Here is a 27777-nt window from a genome sequence, read left to right as displayed (position 1 = left end):
ACAGTGTTCTCGAATCTACAAACATGAGTCTGACCAAACTGCGGGAGGCAGTGGAAGACAGGAGTGCGTGGCGTGCTCTGGTCCATGGGGTCATGAAGAGTCGGACACGACTAAACAACTAAACAACAACAACTAAAAAATAAAGTGTTATCTATTAGGATGGCATGTGCTTTTTTCATATCGATATGCAGTCAGGGTCCCAATGCACAGCCCAGCTACCATTTTCTTCTTCTCTTCTGTCAGTGCTTCCACGTATTTCCCCCCTCTATGGTCCAGTGTTTGTACATGAAGCACTGAAATGGCTGCCCCTTAGGTTCATGAGAAGAGCCACCTTCCTTCTCCCAAGGGCATTCTCAGTTATAGTCAAAGACCTCAGCAACTGAGTCACCTGCAACTGGCAGGGGCTCACCTTTTTAACATTTTAAAGGAGAACTAGAAGGCAGCCTTCTGAGCTGTAGCTGAAGAGCTGTAGCTCTGTAGTGAAACATCTGCTTTGTTTGCAAAAGGTCCCAAATTTAATCCTGGGCCTCTCTGAGTAGGGCAGGGGAAAGCCCTACTCAGGACAGCCACTGTCAGTCAGATGGACCATTGATCTGAAATAATAATAATAATAATAATAATAATAATAATACAGTAATTTATTATTTATACCCCACCCATCTGGCTGGGCTTCCCCAGTCACTCTGGGCGGCTTCCAACAAAATATTAAAATACAGTACATGGCATTCATTGCTAGCAGTCATCAGTAGCTTTATCCTCCATTAATATCCCCAAGGCACTGGCCATCTTGAAGGAGATACAGTGGTACCTCGGGTTAAGTACTTAATTCATTCCGGAGGTCCGTACTTAACCTGAAACTGTTCTTAACCTGAAGCACCACTTTAGCTAATGGGGCCTTCTGCTGCTGCCGCGCCGCCGGAGCACGATTTCTATTCTAATCCTGAAGCAATGTTCTTAACCTGAAGCACTGTTTCTGGGTTAGCAGAGTCTGTAACCTGAAGCGTATGTAACCCGAGGTACCACTGCAATTCCATAGCTTAACTATGTGCTCCATGAAGAAATACTTTATTTTTGTCTCTCCTGAATCTCTCATCCTTTGACTTTTTTGGGTTCTGGGTTCTAGTATGAAAAGACGGGAAGAAAACCTCTCTCTACACTTCCTCCAATTTCAATAGGGGCCTTCTGAGGATCTGATAAACCCTCCTGCCTTTGTCGCCTGCCTCATTGCTTCTCAAAGTGCTCCTCGCTCAACAAGAGTCGTATGCTTGTTGTCATCAAAATTATTTTCCAGCTTCTCACAGTTCGGACAGCTTTTTTATCTGCATTCCTTTTCCATTGCTTTTTAGATATTCCTGGGTTGTCTTCCATCCCAGATCACTCCCTTTGCTGCCCAAGATTCTCCTTTGGAAGCCTGGGGGTATTCTGGAATGAGTCCTGATGAACAACAAGGACTCTGAGGAACTGTGATGGGGGGGTGGGATAAAGAAGCATCTTTCCTTTTTTGTTTCTCTCAGTTTCTCATTTCCCCAGTCTTCAGTCCAGTTCTCCATGTTTCCACTTCGGTTTGTGATTTTTTAAAGAAAAGGTCCTCATGGAATATATGTTTCTCTTTCTATGTGCTTCCTAGAGCGCAACTCTTTTTCTCTGTGCTATAAATTCTGTGTCCAAAAAACTAGGATTTCCAATGGACTCTGAGCATCAACAAGAGCTGTGAACTGCTGCAGATTTAAACTTAGAATCCCTTTTCACTTGATGGTATTTACTATCTCCCCTCAAATCCTCACACCAAACCCTGGAGGATAGAAGGAAGAAGACCAGAAAAGAGAAAAAAGAAAAAAAAGCTCACTTCTGAGTTAGAAATCATCCTTCCCTGTCCAGCTGCTGGATAGGGGAGGAACAATGCTGAATCTAAATTTATTACCCTCACTTTCCCCCCTCTTTAGTAATATTGGAGATTCATGGCCAGGTCCTCGCTCCAGATTAGGTTCAGTTCCTTAAAAGAAAAGAAAGGTCTCCCCAAATTGATTCATGTACCTGAACTTTAGACAAAATCTCAAACCACCCAGATAATCGCTTGAAAGGTCCATACGCAAAGGATTTTCACAGAGCCAAAGCAGCCAGCAGGTGTCAGTGCAGCCCCAGAAAGGATTTTCATCCTTACCGGCAAGCAGTAAAGCAGAAATAGAGACAGCTGCGCTGTTCTCCAAAGTGATGCAAAGCAAAATAAAACTGCAGGCGAGCAAGCCCTGCGATTCCTGCGGTGCTGAGAGTTCGGCTGCTGAGATGCACAATTATGCGGTCTTGAAACAATTATGTGCTCATTATTCTGGGTCACAGAAGCCAGTGAATAAAACTAAAACTAAAACCCTGTAATTACAGCAATTTTTTTTTAAAAAAAAATCAACTAAAGCTCATTTCTTTTATCTAAGTATGAAACTGTGACTTCTGAGTATGTGAGTTCTTCTGAAAACTTGAAGACTTGCTAGAGAGGGCAGAGTTTTCTTATTGCAATGTCGTGACACAGGAAGTCACCTGTACACAACTCCCTGGTCTAAAGATGGAAGCTGTGGGAGATAGAGATCAGTGATTGGCTCAGAAAAAGATGAAATGCAGATACTGTCAAATACATCCAACCTGGGCATTGTGACACATGCGCCATCTGTTAGTATTACAACACCACTTTAAACTGTCATGGCTTCCCTCAAAGAATGCTGGGAGCTGTAGTTTGTTAAGGGCACTGAGGGTTGTCAGAAGACTTCCCAATTCCACTCACAGATCTATCACTCCCAGAGTAATATACCAAACAGTCCCTCTTCAGAGGGAACTCTGGGGACTGCAGCTCTGTGATGGTATATGGATATTGGACGAAATGGACCTTGGGCCTGGCCAAACAGAGTTCTTCCCATGTTCTCATGAGCCATTCTGAGCTGAAGGGCCCTAAAGTCTGTTGCTTGCCTTGATGATGTGTTGAGGAGAACGATTGCCTCAAAAAGCCCTCCAAATTTGGGCACGTCCCTGAAATATAATGAAAGGAGACTGGTCCTAATTTAATCACGGGTTCAAAACATATTTATCCATTATTTCCACATTTTTCCTCCAGTGAAAGCCTCCACCTGGTTTAGAATACCACAGATTCATTACCTTAATATATGCTATCATAATATGCTCTATCTCTATACAGTGGTACCTCAGGTTAAGTACTTAATTCATTCCGGAAGTCTGTACTTAACCTGAAACTGTTCTTAACCTGAAGCACCACTTTAGCTAATGGGGCCTTCTGCTGCTGCCACGCCGCCGGAGCACGATTTCTGTTCTCATCCTGAAGCAAAGTTCTTAACCTGAAGCACTATTTCTGGGTTAGCGGAGTCTGTAACCTGAAGCGTATGCAACCTGAAGCGTATGTAACCTGAGGTACTACGGTATATATAAAAAGAGGATACAATAGAAACAATAGAAGAAAATCCTCATTATACATCTCACTGCCCCATTTCTGAAGATGCTAGGCAAAAGCGTATTGCAAAGATGAAATGACAACTTACTTGCCAATAGTAATAACGGATAATGTAGCTAATTTTTCTATGGCAGCCCAAGATATTTTATGATGTGCACGTCGTAGACTGCAAATTGGATTTCTGATGTTTTACTATTGTTGTAGCTCCATGATTTCTGACATGTTAATTCTTGCCATGCTTGAAATTGATGGCCCTAATTTGTATCTCGAACTTTGTTATGGCCTATGGCTAAAACAGATAAAATGGAACAAAACTGAAATACATGTGCCCCCACTGTTTTAATTTGCTGGATGAGGGGATAGGGGAGCAGCAGAAGGGGATATATCCGGACACCCACACATTTGTCTCTAACAAGTCAATAGTCAACAAATTCCAGAAATTCATTGTCATATATTCATGGGGAAGCCTATGATAATCATTCATAAAGATGGCACAGAGAGATGGGACCTCGCTTCCCCTCTTCTCAAACAATAAAGTTATTGCTGCTGTCATTTTAAGCCAGGGTTAGCCAAGGTGGTTCTCCTCCAGATGTTATTGGTCAGGGATCCATCAACATCTGGAGGGTTCCAGGTTGTCCACTCCTAGTGTAAACAGTGATGGCAGAGAAGCAAAGTGTTTCCTTTTCAAACATCAGCTATCACAGCTTCCTGGGTCCCCTTTGCTACCAGGCTGATACCCAAATGCCAGAGGTGGAAGAAGGTTTCAGAGGGCAATGCTACTTTCAGACCTATTTCCAAGGTGAGAACCTTCTCTGTTGTTATGCTACAAGTGCTACCGCGCCAAGCAATGAACAGATCTTTGCAGGCATCCACCTGTCTCAAGAGACAATAGAGGAGTGCGCCTTTCGGGAGTGAAGTCAAACTCTTGGAAGACTGCAACGTCCGCTGTGGCTGTAGAGACCGATATGGGAGAGACATGTTTTGTTGCAGCTGGGGCAGATGGAGGCATCTGGTTGTGCTGTTGAAAATGCACCATGGTATTGTTTCACTCTGTGCTCTTCCCCGCAGCCATTCCTTCTCTGGTCACTGCTGTGGCTGCACAACTTGACTGCCTGTCTCCAAGCACTGCGGTCATCTGCAAGCAATTCCCACATGGGGGGGAGGTTGATGTTGCCAGCCTCTATGTCACATTTGAGGACATGACGCAGGTGGCGCTGTGGGTTAAACCACAGAGCCTAGGACTTGCCGATCAGAAGGTCAGCGGTTCAAATCCCCGCAACAGGGTGAGCTCCCGTTGCTCAGTCCCTGCTCCTGCCGACCTACCAGTTCGAAAGCACGTCAAGTGCAAGTAGATGAATAGGTACCGCTCCAGTGGGAAGGTAAACAGTGTTTCCGTGCGCTGCTCTGGTTCGCCAGAAGCGGCTTAGTCATGCTGGCAACATGACTCGGAAGCTGTATGCCGGCTCCCTCGGCCAGTAAAGCGAGATGAGCGCCGCAACCCCAGAGTCGGCAACGACTGGACCTAATGGTCAGGGGTCCCTTTACCTATACCTTGCAACACAGAGTTGGTCTGCCAATGGGCCTGAGCCTGAAGCCAGCCCCCCCATAGAGCACATCCTTGGGGATCCTGCCATCTTCCATTCTGTGGACATGACCAACCAGCATACTTGTCACTGAGACAGGAGTTTAAATATGCTGGGAATGTGGGCTTGGGAGAGCACAACTTTGTTTGAGACTGTCCTGCCACGTGATGCCCCAAATCTTCCTGGCATTAATCATAAACCTATCCCATTGCATGTTCACATGACTCTGTAAATAAATACATGGAATATACATTTATTTTGAATTATGGTGCTGGAGGAGACTCTTGAGAATCCCATGGACTGCAAAAAGATCAAACCTATCTATTCTTAAGGAAATCAACCCTGAGTGTACACTGGAAGGACAGATCCTGAAGCTGAGGCTCCAACACCACCTCAGGAGAAGAGAAGACTCCCTAGAAAAGACCCTGATGCTGGGAAAGATTGAGATTGAAGATCACAAGGAGAAGGGAACGACAGAGGATGAGATGGTTGGACAGTGTTCTCGAAGCTACCAGCATGAGTTTGACCAAACTGCGGGAGGCAGTGGAAGACTGGCGTGCTTTGGTTCATGGGGTCACGACTAAATGACTAAACAACAACAACAACTATCCATTTAAATATATACTTCAATGCACAGTGTTGAATGTATTGTCTCTTAAAATATATCTTTCCATTTTTTTCTCCAAAGACACCATTTTAGATACATTTCTTTTTTTAAAAAAAAGAAGAGCCAAGAACTATGTTTTAAATTATGCTGCAAATTCTGATAGATGCATTCTAGTTTATTTTCAAAGGTTGAAATGTTCTGAGCATTCTCATGCTGCCGTCAGGCTAAGAAGAAGCATGGATGGTGCAGCTCCTTTTGGGTCTAGGTTCAGAAAGAAGTCCTATAATCCAGAACCTTATTCCCCACAGTTGTCAGAGCTGACAAAGAAGGGGTGATATTGAGAGGAAGAAGCTATCTGTCCTCTGTACTTAGAAGGGAACAAACAGCAGATCACTGAAGTCCAAAGTTCAGGAAACATCTTTTGCTGCATCTGGTAGCTAGGGTTTTGGTGGGCTGGTTCATTTTCTCAGCAACCTTAGCTGCTACTTCAAAAAAAACTTCAAAGGAATTTCAAGGGAAGAACAGAGTGTTCCTTCAACACCAGCAACTTTTCTTGGGGCCTTTTGTGTATCTCAAGAATGTCAAAGAAAGCCTTTTTTTCCGAAGCAATAAATAAATAAAAACACCCACACCCTGATGTCAGAACCAAAGAACAGGTCAATAGCATTAGGTGGCAATTCAGCCAGAGAGAGCGTGAGAGCAAGTCTGTAATACAGCTGCAGCTGAACGCTCCACAGATCCAAAATCCCTTTTGCATTTTGAAGAGGCGCTCAGTTCTTTATCTAAGCAAAAAGAAAACAGTAGCTGTGCTTGGCACAAGCACACATGTGTGATGCTGCCAAACCTGTCAGACAGATGTTGGCAAGATGTGACCAGCAGCTGCGTATCTTCTGAAGTGCCTCCTTGGGTGCTGGAGAGCTGTCCCAGGAACTTTCTAGACGCAAAAGGACTAAAACGACACATCTGGATGCTCGTAATTTAATTGTTGCCTTCATCCTCTTTGGTGCCCATTCAATGATATTTTGTACAGATGCAGCAGACAAAACCTCATACTTAGTCTTTGCCAGTTTTTGATGTAATCTGATCAATAGCCCAGGTTTTAAAATACTGTGTGTGTTTAAACTATCGGGATAATGAATGGAACTCCGCCCATGCACAGAACTTTCAAACCTTCCAGCTGACCCCAGCAGGTGCCTAATAAACTCTGGTTCTGCTACCCAGGCTTCCTCTAAAACACCTAGTTCCATGGTAGGCAGGCCTCAAGAGTTCAATCCTGGTTAATTGCAATATGAAGGGACCCAATTAGGGATGGGGTAGAAATTCCATTTTGTTTGCTTTTGAAATGAAGTTACCCAGTAAGCAAGACACAAGCTTGAATGCCAGCTATCAGTCAAAATTCATGCTTCTCTGAATTTTGTGACACAGTTCTCCAACCAGACACACACACACACACACACACACACACACACACACAGAGAGAGAGAGAGAGAGAGAGAGAGAGAGAGAGAGAGAGAGAGAGAAGGACAAATATATATATATATATATATATATATATATATATATATATATATATATGCAGGTTTTGGTGTCCTCGGGTGTCTTCCCGTGTAAAAGTTGGGGTGTCTAGGCGACGTTTCGACGAGGTCTCACTCGTCATCTTCAGGCTGGTGCTTTCGGCTTCTTGTTACTGGAACAGAGCAGGATCTCAGTGTTTGAGTTCCTATAAATACTGTTGAGGGGGTGTGGTGTATAGCCTCCAATGTTCTGGGCAGAGAGGAAGTTCCCAGGCTAGTGTGCCTTTTCTTCTTTTGTTCCTTAATTACTTGAGGGATATCTTGAGTGATTTCTTGAGTGATATCCTGAGTACCACTTAGGTGGGTCATTAGGTGTGGATTAGTTGCTAAAGTCTTTGTGTCTTGACCTCTTGAACTTTGTGAAGAGTTTTTCTGAGAAGATGGCTGTACTGCACTTAGTTGTGCTCTGGCTTGGCTTCGTGTATAGGGGCGAGCTGTGGTTTTGTGGCCTGTGTCAGCCAGATCTGTGTAGGGATTGCAGGGGGGTGCAGCATCCGGAGGTGCCACCATGGTTTGGCTACTGGATGGTGTCTGTAATTTATCTGTGGAGAGGGTCTGGGTTTGGGTCTGGTGTGGTTGATTGGTGATGGCGTTCTGTGTGCCTCTGGATCTGGTGTCAGTTTTTGTGGGGAGGGCTAATTTCCAGATGTCTGGCAAGCGGGATGTGTCGTCACGCTTGTTCATGTTGTGAGGGTGTTTCTCTATCTCGATGGCTTCCATGATTATTCTCTTGTGGTGATGTTCCATGTTAAAGAGCAATTTGGAATCTGCAAAATTAATTTCGTGTCCTGTTTCTTTCATGTGTTGGAAAAGAGAGGAAATTTTTTCTTCTTTTTTGACGGCATTCTTGTGTTCTGCGATACGTGCATTTATTCGTCTGTTTGTTTGTCCAATGTACGTGGCTGGGCAGACTTTGCAGGGTATTTCATAGACCCCTTGGTTTTCCAACTGGATTTTATCCTTGGGGTTTCTGAGGATATTGGCTATTTTTTGGTTGGTGCAAAAGGCTGTTTTGATATTGTGTTTATGGAGGATTTTGCTAATTTTATCTGTAGTGCCCTTGATATAAGGAAGGAGGGCCATGCCATTGTTTTCTTCTGTGTCTTGGTTTTTGGGGGGTGTTTCTTTTTGGATTAGCTTCGTAACCCTGTTTTGCTGGTATCCATTGGCAATTAACACATTTGAGAGATTCTGTAACTCAGTTGTCAAGTGGTCTTTGTCAGCTAGGCGTTTGGTTCTGGAGATGAGAGTCTTGGCTACGGAGTTTATTTGTGCAGGGTGGTGGTGTGATTGTGCATGTAAGTAGCGGTTGGTGTGTGTTTTTTTCCGGTAGATAGTGTGTCCTAGGGAGCCATCAGGTTTTTTGTAGATTAGGACGTCAAGGAAGGGAAGTTGGTTGTTGGCTTCTATTTCCATAGTGAATTGTATTTTGGGGTGTAGGCTGTTGAGATGTGTGAGGAAGCTATCCAGTTTTTCCTTCCCGTGTGGCCAAATTACAAAGGTGTCGTCAACATATCTGAGCCAAAGTTTGGGTTTGTGTTCTGACTTGTCTAAAGCATTGGTTTCAATGTGTCCAGTTGGAAAACCAAGGGGTCTATGAAATACCCTGCAAAGTCTGCCCAGCCACGTACATTGGACAAACAAACAGACGAATAAATGCACGTATCGCAGAACACAAGAATGCCGTCAAAAAAGAAGAAAAAACTTCCTCTCTTTTCCAACACATGAAAGAAACAGGACACGAAATTAATTTTGCAGATTCCAAATTGCTCTTTAACATGGAACATCACCACAAGAGAATAATCATGGAAGCCATCGAGATAGAGAAACACCCTCACAACATGAACAAGCGTGACGACACATCCCGCTTGCCAGACATCTGGAAATTAGCCCTCCCCACAAAAACTGACACCAGATCCAGAGGCACACAGAACGCCATCACCAATCAACCACACCAGACCCAAACCCAGACCCTCTCCACAGATAAATTACAGACACCATCCAGTAGCCAAACCATGGTGGCACCTCCGGATGCTGCACCCCCCTGCAATCCCTACACAGATCTGGCTGACACAGGCCACAAAACCACAGCTCGCCCCTATACACGAAGCCAAGCCAGAGCACAACTAAGTGCAGTACAGCCATCTTCTCAGAAAAACTCTTCACAAAGTTCAAGAGGTCAAGACACAAAGACTTTAGCAACTAATCCACACCTAATGACCCACCTAAGTGGTACTCAGGATATCACTCAAGAAATCACTCAAGATATCCCTCAAGTAATTAAGGAACAAAAGAAGAAAAGGCACACTAGCCTGGGAACTTCCTCTCTGCCCAGAACATTGGAGGCTATACACCACACCCCCTCAACAGTATTTATAGGAACTCAAACACTGAGATCCTGCTCTGTTCCAGTAACAAGAAGCCGAAAGCACCAGCCTGAAGATGACGAGTGAGACCTCGTCGAAACGTCGCCTAGACACCCCAACTTTTACACGGGAAGACACCCGAGGACACCAAAACCTGCATTCCTGTACCCGTGAAAATCTACGAAAGCATATATATATATATATATATATATATATATATATATATATATATATATATTTTAAGGGAATGTGGGCATACAAATGCCTATTCATGAAAATGACAAATAACAACAATGCATTGCATTAGGGGAAATCATTTGCAAAAATGTGTGAATTAGGTAAAACTTCATAAACACATGGGAGAAATCTAACATGAAATCATATTTACTGTCAAAAATTCTGGTGCTCATAAGATTGTTGTGGAGAGAAAATGAGACTAGGATGCTCCTTGGTGAAAGAGGATGATATAATAATAATAATAATAATAATAATAATAATAATAATAATAATAATAATAATGGCATATTTTTTAGAGTTTACCCAGCTTTGAGTATGACCATACCTTTTCTCCTTTCTGTGCCCAGCCAGCTCCTCCTCCACCCTAAATGGAGAGAATAAATCTACATTTAACACAATAACTAAAGCACAAGAACTCTCACAAATCTCACAGTGAGCTATCACTACCAATGGATATTCTAAGACATTCTGAGAGCAGCTAAGAGAAAACCAGTGATAATATCAGTTGATCTCAAACACGAGTAGCCCAATGGTAAAGGAAGGTACAGAAGAGGTAGTCCTTCATGGAACACGATGGAACTCAGTAGCTGAGTGATTCTAGAAGTCACTGCATGGAATTTCTTTCACTGGAGGTATAAATTACGAATCCAGTAGATGGGAATTGAAAGCAAAGTTACTGCCGCATAGCAGTGGTTGAGCTGCAGAACAATTATTTCAAGTGCATGCAGTCATTTTCAAACCTTGTGTACTTTGTTTCTCCCCTTTTTATTGTTGGTTAGCTCTTCAGAGTCCTGCATCTATAATTCACAGATAAAACGTTGAGTCCTGGATCCAGAATCTAGTTACAAGTAAGTCAACCAGGTGTTATTTGTGATCCTTAGTTTAGTATTACATGCCTATTGTTATTAGCACATGGTAATGTTAGAAGAGGGAAGGAAACAATCCAGAATGTCCGAGCTCTGATAAATGTTCTTACTGGTTCTCCTCTTTCTCCCTTTGGGCCAGGAAGTCCAGTTGGTCCAATTTCTCCCTTGACAAAAAAAAGAACAAGTGTTAGACCAAGTGTACAAGATGCAAGAATCCCCACCCCTGACTTTTATTAGACCGATTAGTAGGGACATCTGAGAATTTCATCAGAATGGGGGAAAGTCTCAGAAATTGTGTCAGTTTGTGTCTCCATCTGCAAACAGGAATGGAAATCGGATAGGTAAATATGGTCTGTATTGCCTGCCATCCTTTTTCAGTCTGCAATTTGCTGCCATTATTTTTGTCTGTATATCAACCCAATCCTGTCTACTCTGACTGGCAGAAGCTTTCTAGAGTCTCAAATGGTGGTATTTCACAGAGCTACTATCCAGTCTTTGAAACTGCAGATGTCAGGAAGAGAACCTGGATTTTATGCATGAAAACATGTGCTCTACCACTGAGCTGCAGTTCCTCAACATGCTGTGTGCAATACTCAAAAGTGTGGGCATGTGTGCATAAAATTATTGGTTCCAAACTGGGCCCTTTAACAATGTAACAAAGAAAGCATGTGATGCAATAGGAAAATAAAAGTGCATTTCTCTGCTTCCTGTTCTATTTGCAACCTGCAAAACTGTTTGCAAAAAAGCCGATCACCCACAGCAAGTCTCTCTATTATTATTATTTTTTCCCAGGCTGCTCATAGAAAAGAAAAAGTAATGTCAGAAGGTCTCCCCCCCCCCAATTTTTAAAAGATGGCTTTTTACATCAGTGTCAAGAGGAACCACTCAATGCCGCTAAACAGAGATGTAGGCGGATAATCCACTCTGTGTGCTAAGCAGGAATCAGCATTCATCTCTTGGACCATTTTAGAGGAGAGATGGGGCATCCTAAATATAATCAGCTTCTAAAAGGCTCGCTTCCATCCCAGGCTCCCCGATAAAGAATTCCATTTCACTTATATTAAACTGATACATTAGCATTTCTAGAGGCCATCGCTGGATCCATACACTTGGGGAAATGGCAGCCATTTAAAATGCACCCTGCTCTATTGCTGCCAGCCCCTGGTTCGGCTCTTACTGTAATTTCTCATGTCATTGTGCAAAGGGACTCTCATCGGTTAAACTGTCACTGATTAAAATGGGAAGCTTCTATTTATAGAGCCGGAGAAATGCAAGGCCCAGTCCAGTGGCTGCTTTAAATGGAAATGGGGACGTTGGAAACAAAGCTACAGCTCTATACCGCTTTAAACCAATGGATAACCTTGCTTCTAGAAAGTGCATTCTCCCTCTTCTTTTGCCAACCAGCAAAAAGAGGATGCTTAACTCTTTAGCTGGAGAAGCATTTCATGTTATAAGAAAAGCAAGCCTTCATTTTCTCTCTATCATTCTGTGACATCCAGTGAAACGTATGGGGTGTTAGAAAAGAAGAAGAGTTTGGATTTGATATCCCACTTTATCACTACCCGAAGGAGTCTCAAAGCGACTAACATTCTCCTTTCCCTTCCTCCCCCACAACAAACACTCTGTGAGGTGAGTGGGGCTGAGAGACTTCAGAGAAGTGTGACTAGCCCAAGGTCACCCAGCAGCTGCATGTGGAGGAGTGGAGATGCGAACCTGGTTCCCCAGATTACGAGTCTTCTGCTCTTAACCACTACACCACACTGGCTCTAGTACTTCTGGCGGGGGACACATCATGAAATACCTGGGGTATTTCATCCACCATTGGTCCCCAACCTGTACTCAGCTCTCTCTTCAACTGGCCAGCTAAACAAGGTGAGGGAAGCCAATGGATCTCAAGTTCTTGGTGAGTTACGGACTTCCACTGCATGCAAAGACAGTCTTTGGCGGACTGAGCGGACGGCACTAATACTTAGTCCAACGGCCAAGAAATCTGTTTCTCCACATGCTATAGAAGGAAGTGGAGGACAGATGGGGCTTGACAACCTGGGAAGGTAGCCCATCTAGGAGAAGGAAAACTTGGATCCTAAACCTCCACTGCATTGCAGTATATCTCCAGGAGAAGAAAAGGCTAAAAGGTAAACCCTACACAAATCTGGAGTGGAGTCCCTAAGAGGTTTGGATGATGCCTTGTACATCTCCTTCTGGCAATTCCTACAGCCAAGCTGGTGCCAAACATATTGCTCTGCTTTCCTTTGGAGTACATCAGTGTTATGTACTAAGCTTGGATCCTAGAACAATAGGCAAGTAGGATCCTAGAATGCAACAACTGATTGGCTGGCAGGAGAAGACCAATCAGGTTCCAGGAGGAAGTTAATCAGCCTATTAGGCTGGTAGGATCGTAGAATGCAGCAAGTGATTGGTCTGCAGGAAAAGACCAATCAGGCTCCAGGAGGGAAGCAGAATCAGCCAATCAGACGGAACTCATTGTGTAATTAATGTATATAAAAGCCTGTGTTTGGGGGGCAATTCAATCACTGTTTTACAAGCTACAATAGAGAGCCTGAAATCACTACAGGACTCCGAGGCTGAGAGAGCAGGGTGTTCTTGTATGGGCAGTCTTGGACTTCCATACACACTGCCCAGGATTGCAGCTGTTTTATCTCATCACCAGGGGCACACTCCATTGTCTCTCAAGACAATGGATGCCAAGAACAGCATGCATGAAAGCTTCCAGGGCCTGGATATTATACATGCTACAAAATTATCTTGAGTATATTGTTGTGGAATTCTGCTACTGAGGTTTGTTGTATCATGGAAGCCAATTAATCAGGCAACGGATAGCACAATATGCTTAAAATCTAATGGCCCATGGAACCCATCATGCAGTGTGAGTGTGATGGAAGTGCGTATGCATGAGAATTTCCAGGGCCATAGCATTTTATAAGCTAAGATGAAACTGTTGTGAAAACAGGAACTCATGGCAGCAATGCAGCTACATGTCTGCTTCCTTCCCACAATAAAATTGCAGCCCAATTAGAGCCCATATTCTGTTTTGGATTCAGAAGCTACTTAACTTGAATTGATCAAGTTTTTTTAAAAAAAAATAAAAATAAAATAAAAAATAAAAGTCTTGTTGGTCCCTCAGGCAAAACTAACCTTCTGGCCTCTGAGACCTTCAAACCCAGGTAGACCTCTTTCACCCTGAAATGAGAGAGAATTATTATTTATCAACATAATTTCTCATTGCTTCCATCACATTAATATAGCCTTAATTGCTCATGTTAGCAACCATGCAATGCATAAGTACATTGCCTTGGATCAGGGGTTGTCAGCCTGGTTCCTACCACCCACTATGGGTGTTTCAGGATTCTAGGTGGGCGGTAGGGGGTTCTATAGCACAAGCTGTATCCTCCTTCCATCAAGCACTGGTGGGCGGTAAGGAAATTTTACCATCAAGAAAGACGCATTAGTGGGCGTTAGGTATAAAAAAGTTGACTACCCCTTTATTATCTTAGATAATATACTAGACCTCAACCTGGGATCCCCTAATATGACCACCTGCCTAGCCAACATGAGAATAAATTAATATAGGATGACCAGTATGAGTTGGCAAAATAAAGACTATTACTTCCTACTGATTCTTTCTTTCTTTCTTTCTTTCTTTCTTTCTTTCTTTCTTTCTTTCTTTCTTTCTTGATTACTACAATGAAAGTCTTCCTTGGGGGGGCACTTCTGATTCAAATACACACCTTTTCTCCAGGTGGACAGGAGCAGTTGACTGTCTTGATATGGCCGACCTGTTCGCTTCCAACAGTGGTTGCTATTTCAAGAGGAGGAGCATCTGTAACAACCGTCACTTGGCACTGTAGCCAGAACAGGTCAGGAATAGCACATATCAGGAACATGTTTCTTGTTAAATTATTTGCAGTTTAACTGCAGCTGAGCTGAAACCTACCCACATTTTCTTGATCTCCACCCCACCCCCAACTTAAACACTTCTCTTTTGCTGTCCCCTCTTGCAGCACACATTACAGAGATGTTCATTCATTCGTTTATATTTTCCTTCTATTTAAATGGTTTTCACTTTTCCCAGTGACATCACCATTAGCTAAATCTGGTCAATGATGTGTCATCGGGCACCCTCATGTTTACGGCATGTTCTCTTATTGGCTAGATCACCCATATGACCAATGCATACACACGGATAAAGAACGGGGCAAAGCAGAGAAAGTCAATGAATCAATGGCACCCAACAGGATAGTGCTAGTTTTTAAATAAAAAGGTTCACACAATCTGCAGAAAAGGTTCAACCTGCAGAACTTACTCTTTTACCTGCAAATCAAAAAATGAAGACTTGTCAGCAGTCTACTAAACTCTTCTGAAAACCCATTGACCATAATGAAGCATACTGAATGACATAACATATTATCCTACCTATTTGCTATCTCCCTTTTTTCACAAGACTATAACATAGGCATAGGCAAACCTGGCCCTCCAGATGTTTTGGGACTACAACTCCCATCATCCCTGACCACTGGTCCTGTTAGCTAGGGATGATGGGAGTTGTAGTCCCAAAACATCTGGAGGGTTGAGTTTGCCTATGCCTGCTATAAAAACTACTCCTCATTATTTTTCTTAATGTACGGTTCCAGAATATAGCTCCATTTTGGATAGCAGATTTCAATGAATGTGCACACTATTTTAAACACACACACACACACACACCAAGACACATGTAATAGATCTAAACTTACAGGCCCAGAGGGAATGTCACAGCAAGTTTCCAGTTCAGCATGACGTGAATCACAGTAAATAACCATCCGCTGAAGGTCAAACTATGGAAAAAGGAAATCACGAAAGTCAGCACTCGAGGAAGCAGGCTAGCAGCCTTTGCTCCCTTTTGATTTGTGTTTGTGGCACACAATCACCTGGGTGATGTGCAACAGAGAACAACTTCATATAGGACATATACAACATCCCCACAAAAATAAAGAAAGTGGGAACAGAAGTACAAATGTCTATGCTGTCCAGATATGCTGGGAAGTCCAACACATGTAGGGGGACTGTAGAAGGTATGTGGATAATTGGAATCAGTGTGAAGGATGTTGGCAATGCACTGGATGTGGAAGCTGGGAATGGGCATGTATATTGTGCAAAAGTAATTTGGAGAAAATAGCAGGGCTGGCATTCTCATTATCCAGTGTTCAAAATCTCAAAATGGCCATTCCTGCCCTCTATGACAGGACTCCTTTGAAATCCATGCCGAAATATTTAGAACAAATAAATGTCAACATACTGGTAAGCTTCCACTGGACTAACTATTATTATTTTAACCACTATGGTTTTGGTGCGTTGACTTTTTCTGGAATATCGTCTTTCTAAATGTGAAATTTCACATTCTCAGACAGAAAAGATAAAAAGGACTGCCTTTCCTTTTAAAGAGAATTGGTTTCTTTACCAAATGGCAAGGTATCTGACAGTTAAAAGCAGCATCTTTAGAAAGAGCGATCATTGGTTTTCTGCAAAATGTACCTCTGCTTACATGCAACTGAATGATCAATTTAATGTGACCAGGGGGGAAAGAGCCCAAATGGCAGATCCCTACAAATATATTTAATGGACTGACATCTCTAGAAATCAGCAATGTCAAAGAAGAAACAGATTTTGCCATCACAACATCACAGTAGAATGGCCCATCAGGCAGAACTTTTGGTTCCCTCTCAATCCCTTTTTCTAACTGAAAAACCTGCATATTTGTAACCTACGTCAATGGGCACGCTGTCGTAGAGGCGCTTGCCAATCACGGTCTTCCCTTGGATGTCAATATTTTCCCTGTCTTCAATAGGCAGCGTCTGGACCAGCTTGCAGTCGATGTACAAGGAAACGCTGTCGGACTGGATGCTCAGGGCTATCTTATGCCAGTTGCGATCAAAGAGGTCACTGACGCGGCCATGTCGAAAGACCACTCTCACAGCATCTTTGGTGAGTCCAATAGCGTTGTATTCCAAGGCTTTGTTTTCACCATCCAGTCTGATAGACACCTGAGGGGGGGGAGGGACAGCAAGACACAAACGGATGGTAAAAATGTAAGATTGTCTGGAGCACAGATGTCAGGCTGGCAGATGTGGGTCATTGTAAGAACATAAAAAGAGCTATGATTTTGATCAGATCAAAAGTACCACAGGGCCGTCTTTAGCATATGCACCGCTGGGGTGCAAAGATCCGTCCAGAGCCCCCAAATATAGTTTAGCTCCCAAATTAACTTTTATTATGCCTTATGTCACAGGTGGCGCTGTGGGTTAAACCACAGAGCCTAGGACTTGCCGATCAGAAGGTCGCCGGTTCGAATCCGCATGACGGGGTGAGCTCTCGTTGCTCGGTCGCTGCTCCTGCCAACCTAGCAGTTCGAAAGCACGTCAAAGTGCAAGTAGATAAATACCTTCCGGCAGGAAGGTAAACGGCATTTCCGTGCACTGCTCTGGTTCTCCAGAAGCGGCTTAGTCATGCTGGCCACATGACCCAGAAGCTCTACGCCGGCTCCCTCGGGCATGAAGTGAGATGAGTGCCGCAACCCCAGAGTTGGCCACAACTGGACCTAATGGTCAGGGGTCCCTTTACCTTTTTATGTCACTATTATCATTTGATAAATAGTGCTCATGCCTGCACAGCTCCCAAATGAGTTTTTATTTTGTGTGTGTGTGTGTTTTGTTTAAAACTAGCTCTTCTAAAGAAGACAAAGAACACATTGGGAGTAAGTGTAGAGACTCCATGCTTGCGCTTACAGTCATAGGGAGGTGTCTGAAAGATGAGACGGGCGGGCATTGTGTGCATGCGTGGGAGAGCCATTTTGGGCAGCCTTTCATTGTGGGAGCAACCTTATTTCTAGAGGAGCTGGGAGGGCCCTTGCAAGCGCACATATACGAGATCTTCTTCCAGGGCCTGTGCGCACTCCCATCACTAAATAGGCACGTTCTCTTTCTGTCTGACTCTGCCTCTTTCCTGTCACTCCCCCACCTCCCAGCTTTGGTGAGCGAGACTTTCCAGAGAGCTCTCCCTGCAGCAGCATTAGCAGGTGGATGACGAGTGATCAGTTGTGTCAAAGGTACCACTGACCCCACTGCCGCAAAGCAGCTCAATACAATACACTCAGGCAGCTTCAGTGGCGGGCATCTGGTGCCCCCCCCCGAATTCAGCGCCCACGTGCCCTGCACCCCTTGTACACCCGAGGTAAAGACTGCCCTGAGCACCACCTACTTCATCCTCCTGTCTCCACAGGTGGAATGCCAAGCACATTGTTTGCCCCCTCCCCAAGCACCTGTCCACACTGCCTCATGGAAGAGTGAGTCATGATCTGCCTTCCTGACAGGTCACCCTTTTTTCAAATATTATTGCTATTATTAGTAGTACAGTGGTACCTCTGGTTGCGAACGGGATCTTTTCCAGAGGCCCGTTCGCAACCTGAAAAGAGCGCAACCCACAGTGGCGCATCTGCCCATGCGCGGGTTGCAATTTGCCACTTCTGCGCATGCGTGTGACATCATTTTGCACTTCTGCACATGCGTGAGCAGCGAAACCAGGAAGTAACCCTTTCCGGTACTTCCGGGTCGCTGCAGGACATAACCTGAAAGAACATAACATGAAGCGGACGTAACATGAGGTATGACTGCAGTAGTAATAGTAATAATATAAAAGCAGCAGCAACAACAACAACAAAATGAAAAGGGCAGCAGGAGGTGAATGGAGAAAACATGTTCCACAAACCGGAAAGAGTTACACCTCCTACCTGAGGTATGCCGTATTTGTCAATAATTTGCCAGATATACCAGTCTTCTCGCCTGGAAGCCTTGCGGAACTTGAAAGTGGTGACAAAGGCATATTCATCAGGAAGGCCTTGTGGGAAGACATCTCTGGGGGAGGACAAGAGAAAGAAATGAGAAGCATTTGGGCTGTGTACATCTCATCTGGGCAAGAAGGTGTTCAAAGATCTGTGGTGGCACAATAAATCCATTGTTTCAGATATCATCATAATATTTTTCCTTATTCCACTCGTTCTTTTTCCTTTATGGTCTCTGATTCTGCTTGCCTTGGAACACTACCAATCTGACCACAAAATGTCATGGTAGAACTAGTAGGCAAGTAAGTAAATAACTAGTTAATTGATCACATCAATTAGGGATGCACGTATAATGGAAAACAGCAGCTCTATCACACCTTTATACCTCTGAAAAAAAATATCCCATACACAACCTTCAATAATGAAGAGAGTTTAACAAGAGCTGCAGAATGCAGTAGCTGGTATTGATTTCCCCCATCCTATCCAATTTGCCAACCAACTGGCAGATTGCAAAATTTGGATTAGTTGAAGATTCATCAGTGTGAATGATGCCTTTTCAGAGTTTTTCCCAGTCACTCCTTACCAGACAGGAAACATGACTAATTTCCTCTGCCCAAAGGTGCCAGCCAGTTGGCCTTGCCCCTTCAAGGATATTCGATTACACACATGCCTTCCATCCAGGACTTCCCTTTTTTATTCCAAGGAATCAATCTACATCCATAGCCAACTGAACTTACACACTGGATTGGTTTTTTTGCTTGCTTGCTTGCTTGTTTTATTTATTCGAGTCTATTCCATTTATACATTGCTTCCCATAAAAAAATCTTGAAGAGTTTTAATAATAAAAAACATAAACAATAACAACAATTCAATATTATTATTTTTTTAAATCCACACAAATAAGCACACACACAATTTCATCTATAAAATGGCTTGGGGTTTTCCTGAGCCTTCTCCCACTTTGAAGTAAATCTACACACACACACACTAAAAATGAGCCAAAAGTTGATCTGAGAATCTTTGGCTCAACTCAGTATTTAAGAGCATTCTATTTGGCAGCCAGGATCACCAGGTTATATGACCCATCAGAACTGCACAGTTCCCAATACTCCTGTCTATGAAGGCGCCTTCTCAATTTACACATTGTGGAAGGACTTGATAGAAACCCTGCAAATCTTGGATGCTTGCAGACCGCCACACTAGCCGCCAAACCTTGGGATCTCCTCTGGTGCTGGGCACAGATCAGTGACCGGGTGTTCAGAAACACCCTGTTTTGGCATCTTACTTTTATAATGGTGGTTGGCAGCCTGGCCTGGAAAGGGTGAAGCTTAAATGGATGTGCCTTGTGCAAATAGGAAATGAAAGTGGCTGCAAAGAACCTCTGGCAAGGAGAGTCTGTTCACAGCTGGCTGTAAGGAACGAGCCACTGTTTCTGTTGGCTTCCAAAATCAAAGGACTCGTACTCAATCCAAATTTCAAACAAGATTCCCCCTTTCCTACACATATATTAATTTATGATTTTACTTATAGATTTACTGTTGGCCCAGCTGTTTGTAGCAAATGCTTTAAAGATCCCTTATTGTCTCCTTGGATTATGTGGGTGTTCAGGTTTGTGCTCTGGCTTGTCCACAACTTTTGGTCTAGACTTCTATTTACTGAGGAACAGATCTTACTCTGTTTTCTGGACAATGGGGAAGCTGCCGAGCCGAACATAAGAGCTGTGGATTCCGTTGTCCTTCATTCCAAATATCTCCCTCACACTGAATAATCCCATCAGGTCAAAACCTGTCAAAAAGGAAAGATACAAAGATGGGAAACAGGTGGGGACAAGCTGAGGTGAAGACAAGCAAGTCAGATAGTTTTTCTCCACTTCCTAAAGGTGATACACAGGGGACACTATTCTGAATTTCATCGTGTGTCTTTGTGGAAGGAGAGCCTCACAAAACTTTAAGCCCTGTTTCTATAAGAGGGCTGTGTGAGAACAACAATAAGAACTTTATAATTGTGAGCATTTCCATTTATTTCCTGATTCAGTCGTTTTGTTGTTTGTTTTTTAAGTGCACACACAAACACAGAATAATGGTAATGATGCTATTGACGCAGATAAAAAAAATATCTGTAGGTGGGGGAACACTCGCTTTCAATGGTACTGAACTACAGAGGAACAGTGAACTTACCGCACCAGAGCCAACAGCCTTACATAATAACTTACAGCAGCATAAAACAGAGGTGAGCAAAGTACCCCTGATCTCACCAGGGGTTGTTTTCTCATCTACTGCTTCTCTCCTTGAACTGTTGGAGTCCATCAAAGTGAGTTCTGAGGTTGTTATCCTAGGATAACTGCGCATGTAAACAGGTCCATATCTGACACAGATGCTGCACCTGATACTAAACTTTAAGCTCCCTTCTAAGGCCACTACTTCGTAGAGAACCAAAATCAATACCGTGTTTGCCACAGTGGGAAGGTGCGTTCTGGCCATTCGCCAAGCTTGTAATTGCATTTATATTACAGGTTACGGTAATTGCCCTGCAGGTATTTTCTTTGTTTCTGGCAGCTTTTTTTCTTCTTCTTCTTGGTGCTTTGCTCCATTTTCAATCAGCAGATGAAATAAGGCATTTATTACCATCCCTTGCCCTACAGCCTCACCCCTTGAAAGACCCAGGGAACAACTTTAATGGGAGAATTCTCTGACATATTGCTACTGGCCCCCAACTGCTCTAATAAAGTGCAGCCAATATATTACTTACCCTGACTCTAAGAGCTCCCAACTGGCCCTAATATAAAATAATAGCTTGGCTTCGCTGTAGAAACTCTATGAGAGCGTATATCAACAGGTTGTATTTACACGTTCTCGCTCCTCCAGGTGTAGAAGGAAAGATGGAGGATTTCATGAGAAAATGATAAAGGGTGATTGGATCAAAAGTTTCTCAGCTTGCAAAAAAAGAAGTAGTACTGATTGGGTAAAGTGTGTGTGTGTGTCATTTTCATCCTGAGGACCACATCCTAGTATGGGCAACCATCCAGCAGCCACATGCCAAAGGTATGCAGGGCCAGAGGCAAAAGTTGACCAGGCCAGAGACAAGAGTGAGTGGAAGAATGGAAGCCTGTTGCATCAGCCCAGCTCTTGCTGCTTATGTGACACCAGTGTGATGGCCTGGGACTTGGGCTCAGACTCAGAACCGGAGGAGTCTCAGTCCGCACCGGATCTTCTGCCACAGGCGGCATCTGAACTGAGTCTGGGGCCTGATTCTGAAGAGCCCCAGTCTGCACAGGTTCCCCTGCAACAAGCACCAGCTGAGCCGAGTCAGGGGCCTGAGCCTGCCCTGGCTCCAGATGTGGGGATAACCTTGTTGCCCTCTGCTGGGCAATCAAGTGCAGCTGCTCTACTACCAGTTGGGTCAGGAGAAGCTGAGGTGTAACCCACCAACATCTCCTGAGCTGCTGGTCTGAGAGAAGGAGGGACCTGAGTACTCGCAGGAGGAGTGCTGTCCTTTGGGTGAGACAGGGAGATGAGTCACTGGGGAATCAGGACCAGCCGTTACCCCATCAGAGATAAAAGGCTGTCGGACCCCACCCCAGTTTGTGGGAGTAACATCACTGCTTGCTGGAACCTGCCTGAGACCCTGTGCCTGACCTAGCCTGGTTTCCTGCCTTGGCCCTGTTGGACTGACTCCTCGTGGAATCCTTGGATTCGGGACCGGACCTGGAACGCGTGGCTCAGGTTAACCCCCGGGCCCAGCACAACCAGCTTCAAGCCACCTTTGCGGAGCTGGGATCATCCCAGCCTTGCAAAGGAGCACCGCCCAGAAAAATGTGCCTGGGACCATTGCCCCACCACGATATGCCCTGGCCTGCAAAACCATAGTTCAAATCCCCACTCAGCCATGAAACTCACTGGGTAAGCTTTGGCCAATCACTGTCTCTTGGCCTAAACTACTTCACAGGGTCATTGTAGTGGTTAAATGAGATGGAGGACAACCATGCAGGGCACCTTTAGCTCCCTGGTGGGGGGGGGGAGGAAGATATAAATGCAATAAAGGCAATCCAAAATGCAATGCAACAAACAGTGGGTGCAGTATTTATGTGTACCAAATTTAAGCTGCTGGAGAAGTACCGTAGCCATTTTGAGTTCTGAGTCAGGGAGCTATTCAAGCATCCCTAAGACCCTCTCTCTAACAACACACACACACAGAGAGAGAGAGAGAGAGAGAGAGAGAGAGAGAGCACATCAAACAATGTATAATTGGGCTGGCTGGAGGGGATCTCAAACTATCGATTAACAAAGGGCCTTGCACAAAGGTTAACCGGCCGGGGATGCCATCCTTTTTTTCATGTGTTCAGCTTCACAGGAAATATCTCTTCCTGAACATGTGTTCTTTGCAGCCAAGGATCCATTCCAAAGGCCTGCAGCTATGCATGAGCAGATTATCAGCCTTGCAAGGGAGATTAGCTAAGGAGACTTCAATATTGAGGGCTTCCCAGTGCAGAGAGTGCAAAGGAAGGGCAGAATTAGTGTTGTTCCGAGGCGGGCAAACAACCATCAGGGCAGCTGATGTCTGCTGCAGCACGGTGCTGGTTTAATGTGCCTCTTTCCTTTGAGGATCAGTGGGCCACTGGCTCCTCTCTGCCAGCGTAAAACACATACAGCCCCTTGGAGAACGTTATAATTAGCTGGTGAGTCACTGGCATCTTAGGAATCCAATCTGCTCCTCTGCTGACCACAGGCCAGCAGAAAGAGGCACCAACAAGCAATCGCAGCCATCCCTGGCTATAATTGTAGGCTATTAGGTTTTACACACGGGCCCTGCAGCACTGGGTGCAAGGCCCCTGGCCATCCCACAACAAGCTATAAATAAGCACAGAGGCCCAGGCAGATGGATTGTTTTCTTCTTCATCTGTCGGGTGGGAAAGAAAGCCCTCAGTCTTCAAAGCAGACCTACACTACTTTAAGCTGAAGATCTGGGGACAGCAGATCTCAGGGGTGGGAGACAAATGTGAGGCAAATGCAGCCCTCCGGACCTTTCTGTATGCCCCATGGAATTCTTCCTAGCCTGGTTCTCTCCCCAAACCATATCCATCTCCAGACCTGCACTGTATAGTCCTATAGTGCCAGACCCACCAAGTGTCCCTATTTTCCAGGGAGAGTCCTAGATTTGTAGAACCTGTCCCAGTTTCTGATTTGATCCTGTAATGCCCTGATTTTCCTTAGGACACCCCTATTTTCATCAGATAATATATGGAGTTATGCGGCCCCCAAGGCAAGAAGATAAGTAATGATTCAAACTTTAGAAGACATCTAAAGGCAGCCCTGTATAGGGAAGTTTTTAATATTTTACGTTTTATATATATTGCCAGCTGCCTAGAATGGCTGGGGAATAATAATAATAATAATAATAATAGAATAGGACATCCTAGTTTCATTGGAAAAATTTTGGAGGGTATGTGAAGCCTTAAAGCCAGTTTAACCAACAGTTGTCAGGTCCCATTGGCCCTCCCATAGATGTCTGACAGCTAGTCTCCACTCTGCTGGCCCCAGCAATCTATGTATGGAGGAATGGCTTGTCCTACAGAGACCTAAGAGAGCAAATCCCAGATGGATTAAGCAGTTTTGATTATAAACATAGGCTGGTACCTGAATACGCCATACTGAAATCAGTGGACTAACTCTTAGATTCCACTCATAGGCTCCATTCCTCAGGCAATCCCTGTGTAAATGATTGGGGTGTATATAGCTTACCAGTGAAATATTGGGGTGTTCCTCCTGAGATGCCCTATCCAGGGCCATCTTACCCATAGGCGCTAGGGGTGCGGGGCACCTGGGCGCCGGGCTCTCACGGGCGCCAAGTCGAGAGCCTGGGGCCATAGAGTTAAGTCCTGGGAAGAGCCTGCCTGTTGGTTGGAGTTCCATGGTGGGCTCTTCTGCTGCGGGCAGCTCTGTGCCGTGGGTTTGGGGGTGACCAAGCCAGTGAGATGCTGAGGCAGCTGGCCAGCTGTGCCCTCCTCTGCGCCTGGGACTGGGCAACCGGGGTGGGACACCAGGCAGATCTTTGCACCCCAGCATCGCATATGCTTAAGACAGCCTATTACAAATTTCAAGGGAGGCAAAATGATAGCTGTTGAGTAGAGTAAGATTTCCCAGAGGGCTTCTGCACATGCCTGCTTCTGATATATCAGAGAAAGAGGGGGGACCCCCCACAGATTTTCCAAAACAAGTTTTATTTAAGAAATAAAATAAAACAAAAATTGTAACCCTATTGAGTGAGTCACCCCAGAACTTGGCTAAAAGACAATCCCTATGCAATCCCACCCCCCAAGCACTCCTCTCTCTGTAGCCTCTGCCATTCTATGGAAGTTTCTGCTTAAAATGAGCATCGGTAATAAATGCTGCATGGAAAATAACAAGACGAAACAGCAAAACCCACCAATGTACGGGAGCTATTTTCCATCCCATTTCCCCCAGTCCCGGCATTGACCTGCAGCCAGGATTTCAGCCTGAGTCACGACTCGCTATTACTATGCTTGTTAAATCCCTAGTGGTGTTTCTGTGCATCGGATCAGAGACATGAGGAGTGTGTTAAATTTGCCTGGGGGTTGCTGCATAATGCTTTGTCATTAACACTGACTCAGACTCCTTGTTCCGGTTTTCCTCTGTCTCTTTGTCTCTCTCTCTCTCTCTCTCTCTCTCTCTCTCTCTCTCTTTGTGGGCTCCTGTAGTTATGCGCCCGCAATAAAAAATACTAATAAAAGAAACTTCAGAGAACAATGTGTCTCCATTTGCCTCCACTTTAACTTCATTATTCTTCCTCTGCTTTGCAGAAAAAGCAGGCGGTGAGAGGAGAGGTCAGAACCTCCTGCTCCAGTAAAAATCACAAACTTATTTACTTTGCTGCGCAACCACCATCCCCAAAATTGCAACTGCTCTCTACGGGACTGCCCTTTGAGACTAAGCCAAAGCCAAATATTGGTAAACCAATCATTGTCTGCCCACTAAACTCTTGGTGAAACACACACACACATACACCATTTCTTGCTTTTTAAAAATACTTCGAAGCACAGAAGTGCAACCTCTCTTGAGAAATCCCTCTAATTTCTCCAGAGCAAAATGAATCCTCAGTTTTAATTGTAGGCTAAAATCTATCAATGCTTTTACCAAATACAGTGGTATCTCAGGTTAAGAACTTAATTTGTTCTAGAGATCTGTTCTTAACCTGAAGCACCACTTTAGCTAATGGGGCCTCCCGCTGCCGCTGCCTCACTGCTGCGCAATTTCTGTTCTCATCCTGAAGCAAAGTTATTAACATGAGGTACTATTTTTGAGTGAGTGGAGTCGGTAACCTGAAGCGCCTGTAACCCGTGGTACCACTGTATTTAATATCTATATGAAGCCATTGGATGTGGTCATTAGGAGTTTTGAAGCAAGGTGTCAGCACTGTGATGATGTTGACACAACTCTCCTTTCTCATAAGATATGAATTGGGAAAGACTGTGAAAACTTTGAACCAGTGTCTTGATGCAGTAGAGGTCTGGATGAGGGCTGATCAACTGTGTTTGAATTGGAGGACAATGGGGGCTCTTTGGGTGGGGAGGGGTTCCCCATGTTTTGGAAATTGGCAAGTTCCCTGTTCCGAGTGGGATTGCGATCCCCTTTGAAGGAGCCAGTGTGAAGTTTGGGGGTAGTTCTGTTCTCATCCTGAAGCAAAGTTTTTAACCCAAGGTACTATTTCTGGGTTAGCGGAGTCTGTAACCTGAAGTGTCTGTAACCCAAGGTAACACTGTATGTCAGAAAAGAAAACCTTCTGAGAAAACTGACTATGGATGCTACACTAACATAGCAAAACTAGCATGGTTGTGTGAATAGCTAGCACAAATAATCCCTACACACAGGACAGGAGTATACAAAGACATTTTATACCAAGCAGGACATTGTTCCACCTAGCTCAGTGTTGTCCACACTGGCTCAGAGGGTATTAGAGACAGAGATCCTGCCCATCTCTATCTGTGCAGAATTGAACTTTGGACCTTCTCATGCAAAGTAGTTGCTCCATCACTGAGTTATGGTCCTTATGGTCCTTGTGAACATTTCTTGGCAGAAAATAGCCCCTGCACACCTTCTGCATGCAGATGAGTAAAAGGGCACAGGACCATTCCTCTGAGCCTGATCTGGATTATAAATGTCTTCTTCATTATCCACACATGGGTGAGTGAGGCAAGAAAGGCTACATGTTTAGGTGCCCATTGAACCTGGAACTCTTAAGAGATGGGGAGTTCCATGTTCCAAGGATATCTGTGTGCATCATGTTCCTTGTCTTTGATGTATCCTTGCTAATTATTTGATAGTAAGGATAAGGCCAATGGGAGCCACATACTATCAGGTGTGGGGTCAAATGCACAGCCCTACAGTTCTACCCCCCCCCCTCACTTGGCATCCTTTTGAATAAGTTTGTGTTTTTTGTTTTGTTTTGTGACCTTTAAATGTATTTTCCACCTGTACAGCAGAGATAGGGAACCTATCGACTTCCATACGTTGTTGAACTCAAACTCTCATCAGCCTCATGGCCAATTGCCAAGGATGATGGGAAATATAGTCTGGAAACACACGGGTTTCCCATAACTGATGCATAACTATGTGCATTGAATCATCTGACAACTAAGGATTCATGCATCTGAGAAACTGCATGGGGAGAGGGGTCTTTAAATATTAGTTCCAACAATGGTTATGTTCTGGAATAGGAAGCCCACATCTGAAATTTGCATTTGAAAAAAGGACCTAGGGGTATCAAGTGGATTTATTAAAAAAAAAATCGCAATGCAGATGTAAATTCATGGTCCCCAATCTAGATTGAGAGACAAAGGGATAAAGCTCCAAAATAGGGTCCCATGTTAGTCATTTGCGTAGGGAGACCCTGTCCTTAAGGACAGAACCATGCAGTCATGGCCAAGTGTAAAAAGGTAAAGGACCCCTGAATGGTTAAGTCCAGTCAAAGATGACTATGGGGTTGCAGTGCTCATCTCACTTTCAGGCTGAAGGCGTCAGCATTTATCCACAGACAGCTTTCCAGGTCATGTGACCAGCATGACTAAACCGCTTCTGGTGCAACAGAACACCGTGACAGAAACCAGAGCTCATGGAAACGCCATTTACCTTCCCACTGCAGTGGTACCTATTTATCTACTTGCACTGGCATGCTTTCAAACTGCTAGGTTGGCAGGAGCTGGGACAGAGCAATGGGAGCTCACTCCATCACAGGGATTCAAACT

At 44.3% G+C, this 27777-nt stretch overlaps 1 protein-coding gene across 1 annotated transcript in view; it reads right to left on the bottom strand.

The window, feature by feature from the left end:
• The window catches only part of COL22A1 (collagen type XXII alpha 1 chain), a 178869-nt gene that overhangs the window by 90404 nt on the left and 60688 nt on the right, over nt 1-27777 (bottom strand). Inside the window, exons 5-12 of the mRNA XM_081918646.1 lie at nt 20192-20303; nt 18468-18591; nt 16450-16725; nt 15439-15519; nt 14434-14547; nt 13841-13885; nt 10795-10848; nt 10144-10182 (exon numbers count right to left, since the gene is read on the bottom strand). Of these exons, the coding sequence (XP_081774772.1) occupies nt 10144-10182; nt 10795-10848; nt 13841-13885; nt 14434-14547; nt 15439-15519; nt 16450-16725; nt 18468-18591; nt 20192-20303 (845 nt within the window). The remainder of the gene's footprint in view (nt 1-10143; nt 10183-10794; nt 10849-13840; nt 13886-14433; nt 14548-15438; nt 15520-16449; nt 16726-18467; nt 18592-20191; nt 20304-27777) is intronic.

The sequence above is a fragment of the Podarcis melisellensis genome (assembly GCF_964234715.1).
Source record: "Podarcis melisellensis genome assembly, chromosome: 7".
NCBI lineage: Eukaryota > Metazoa > Chordata > Lepidosauria > Squamata > Lacertidae > Podarcis > Podarcis melisellensis.
Note: the sequence above shows the minus strand (reverse complement) of the source record. Positions and strands in the feature narration are given on the sequence as shown.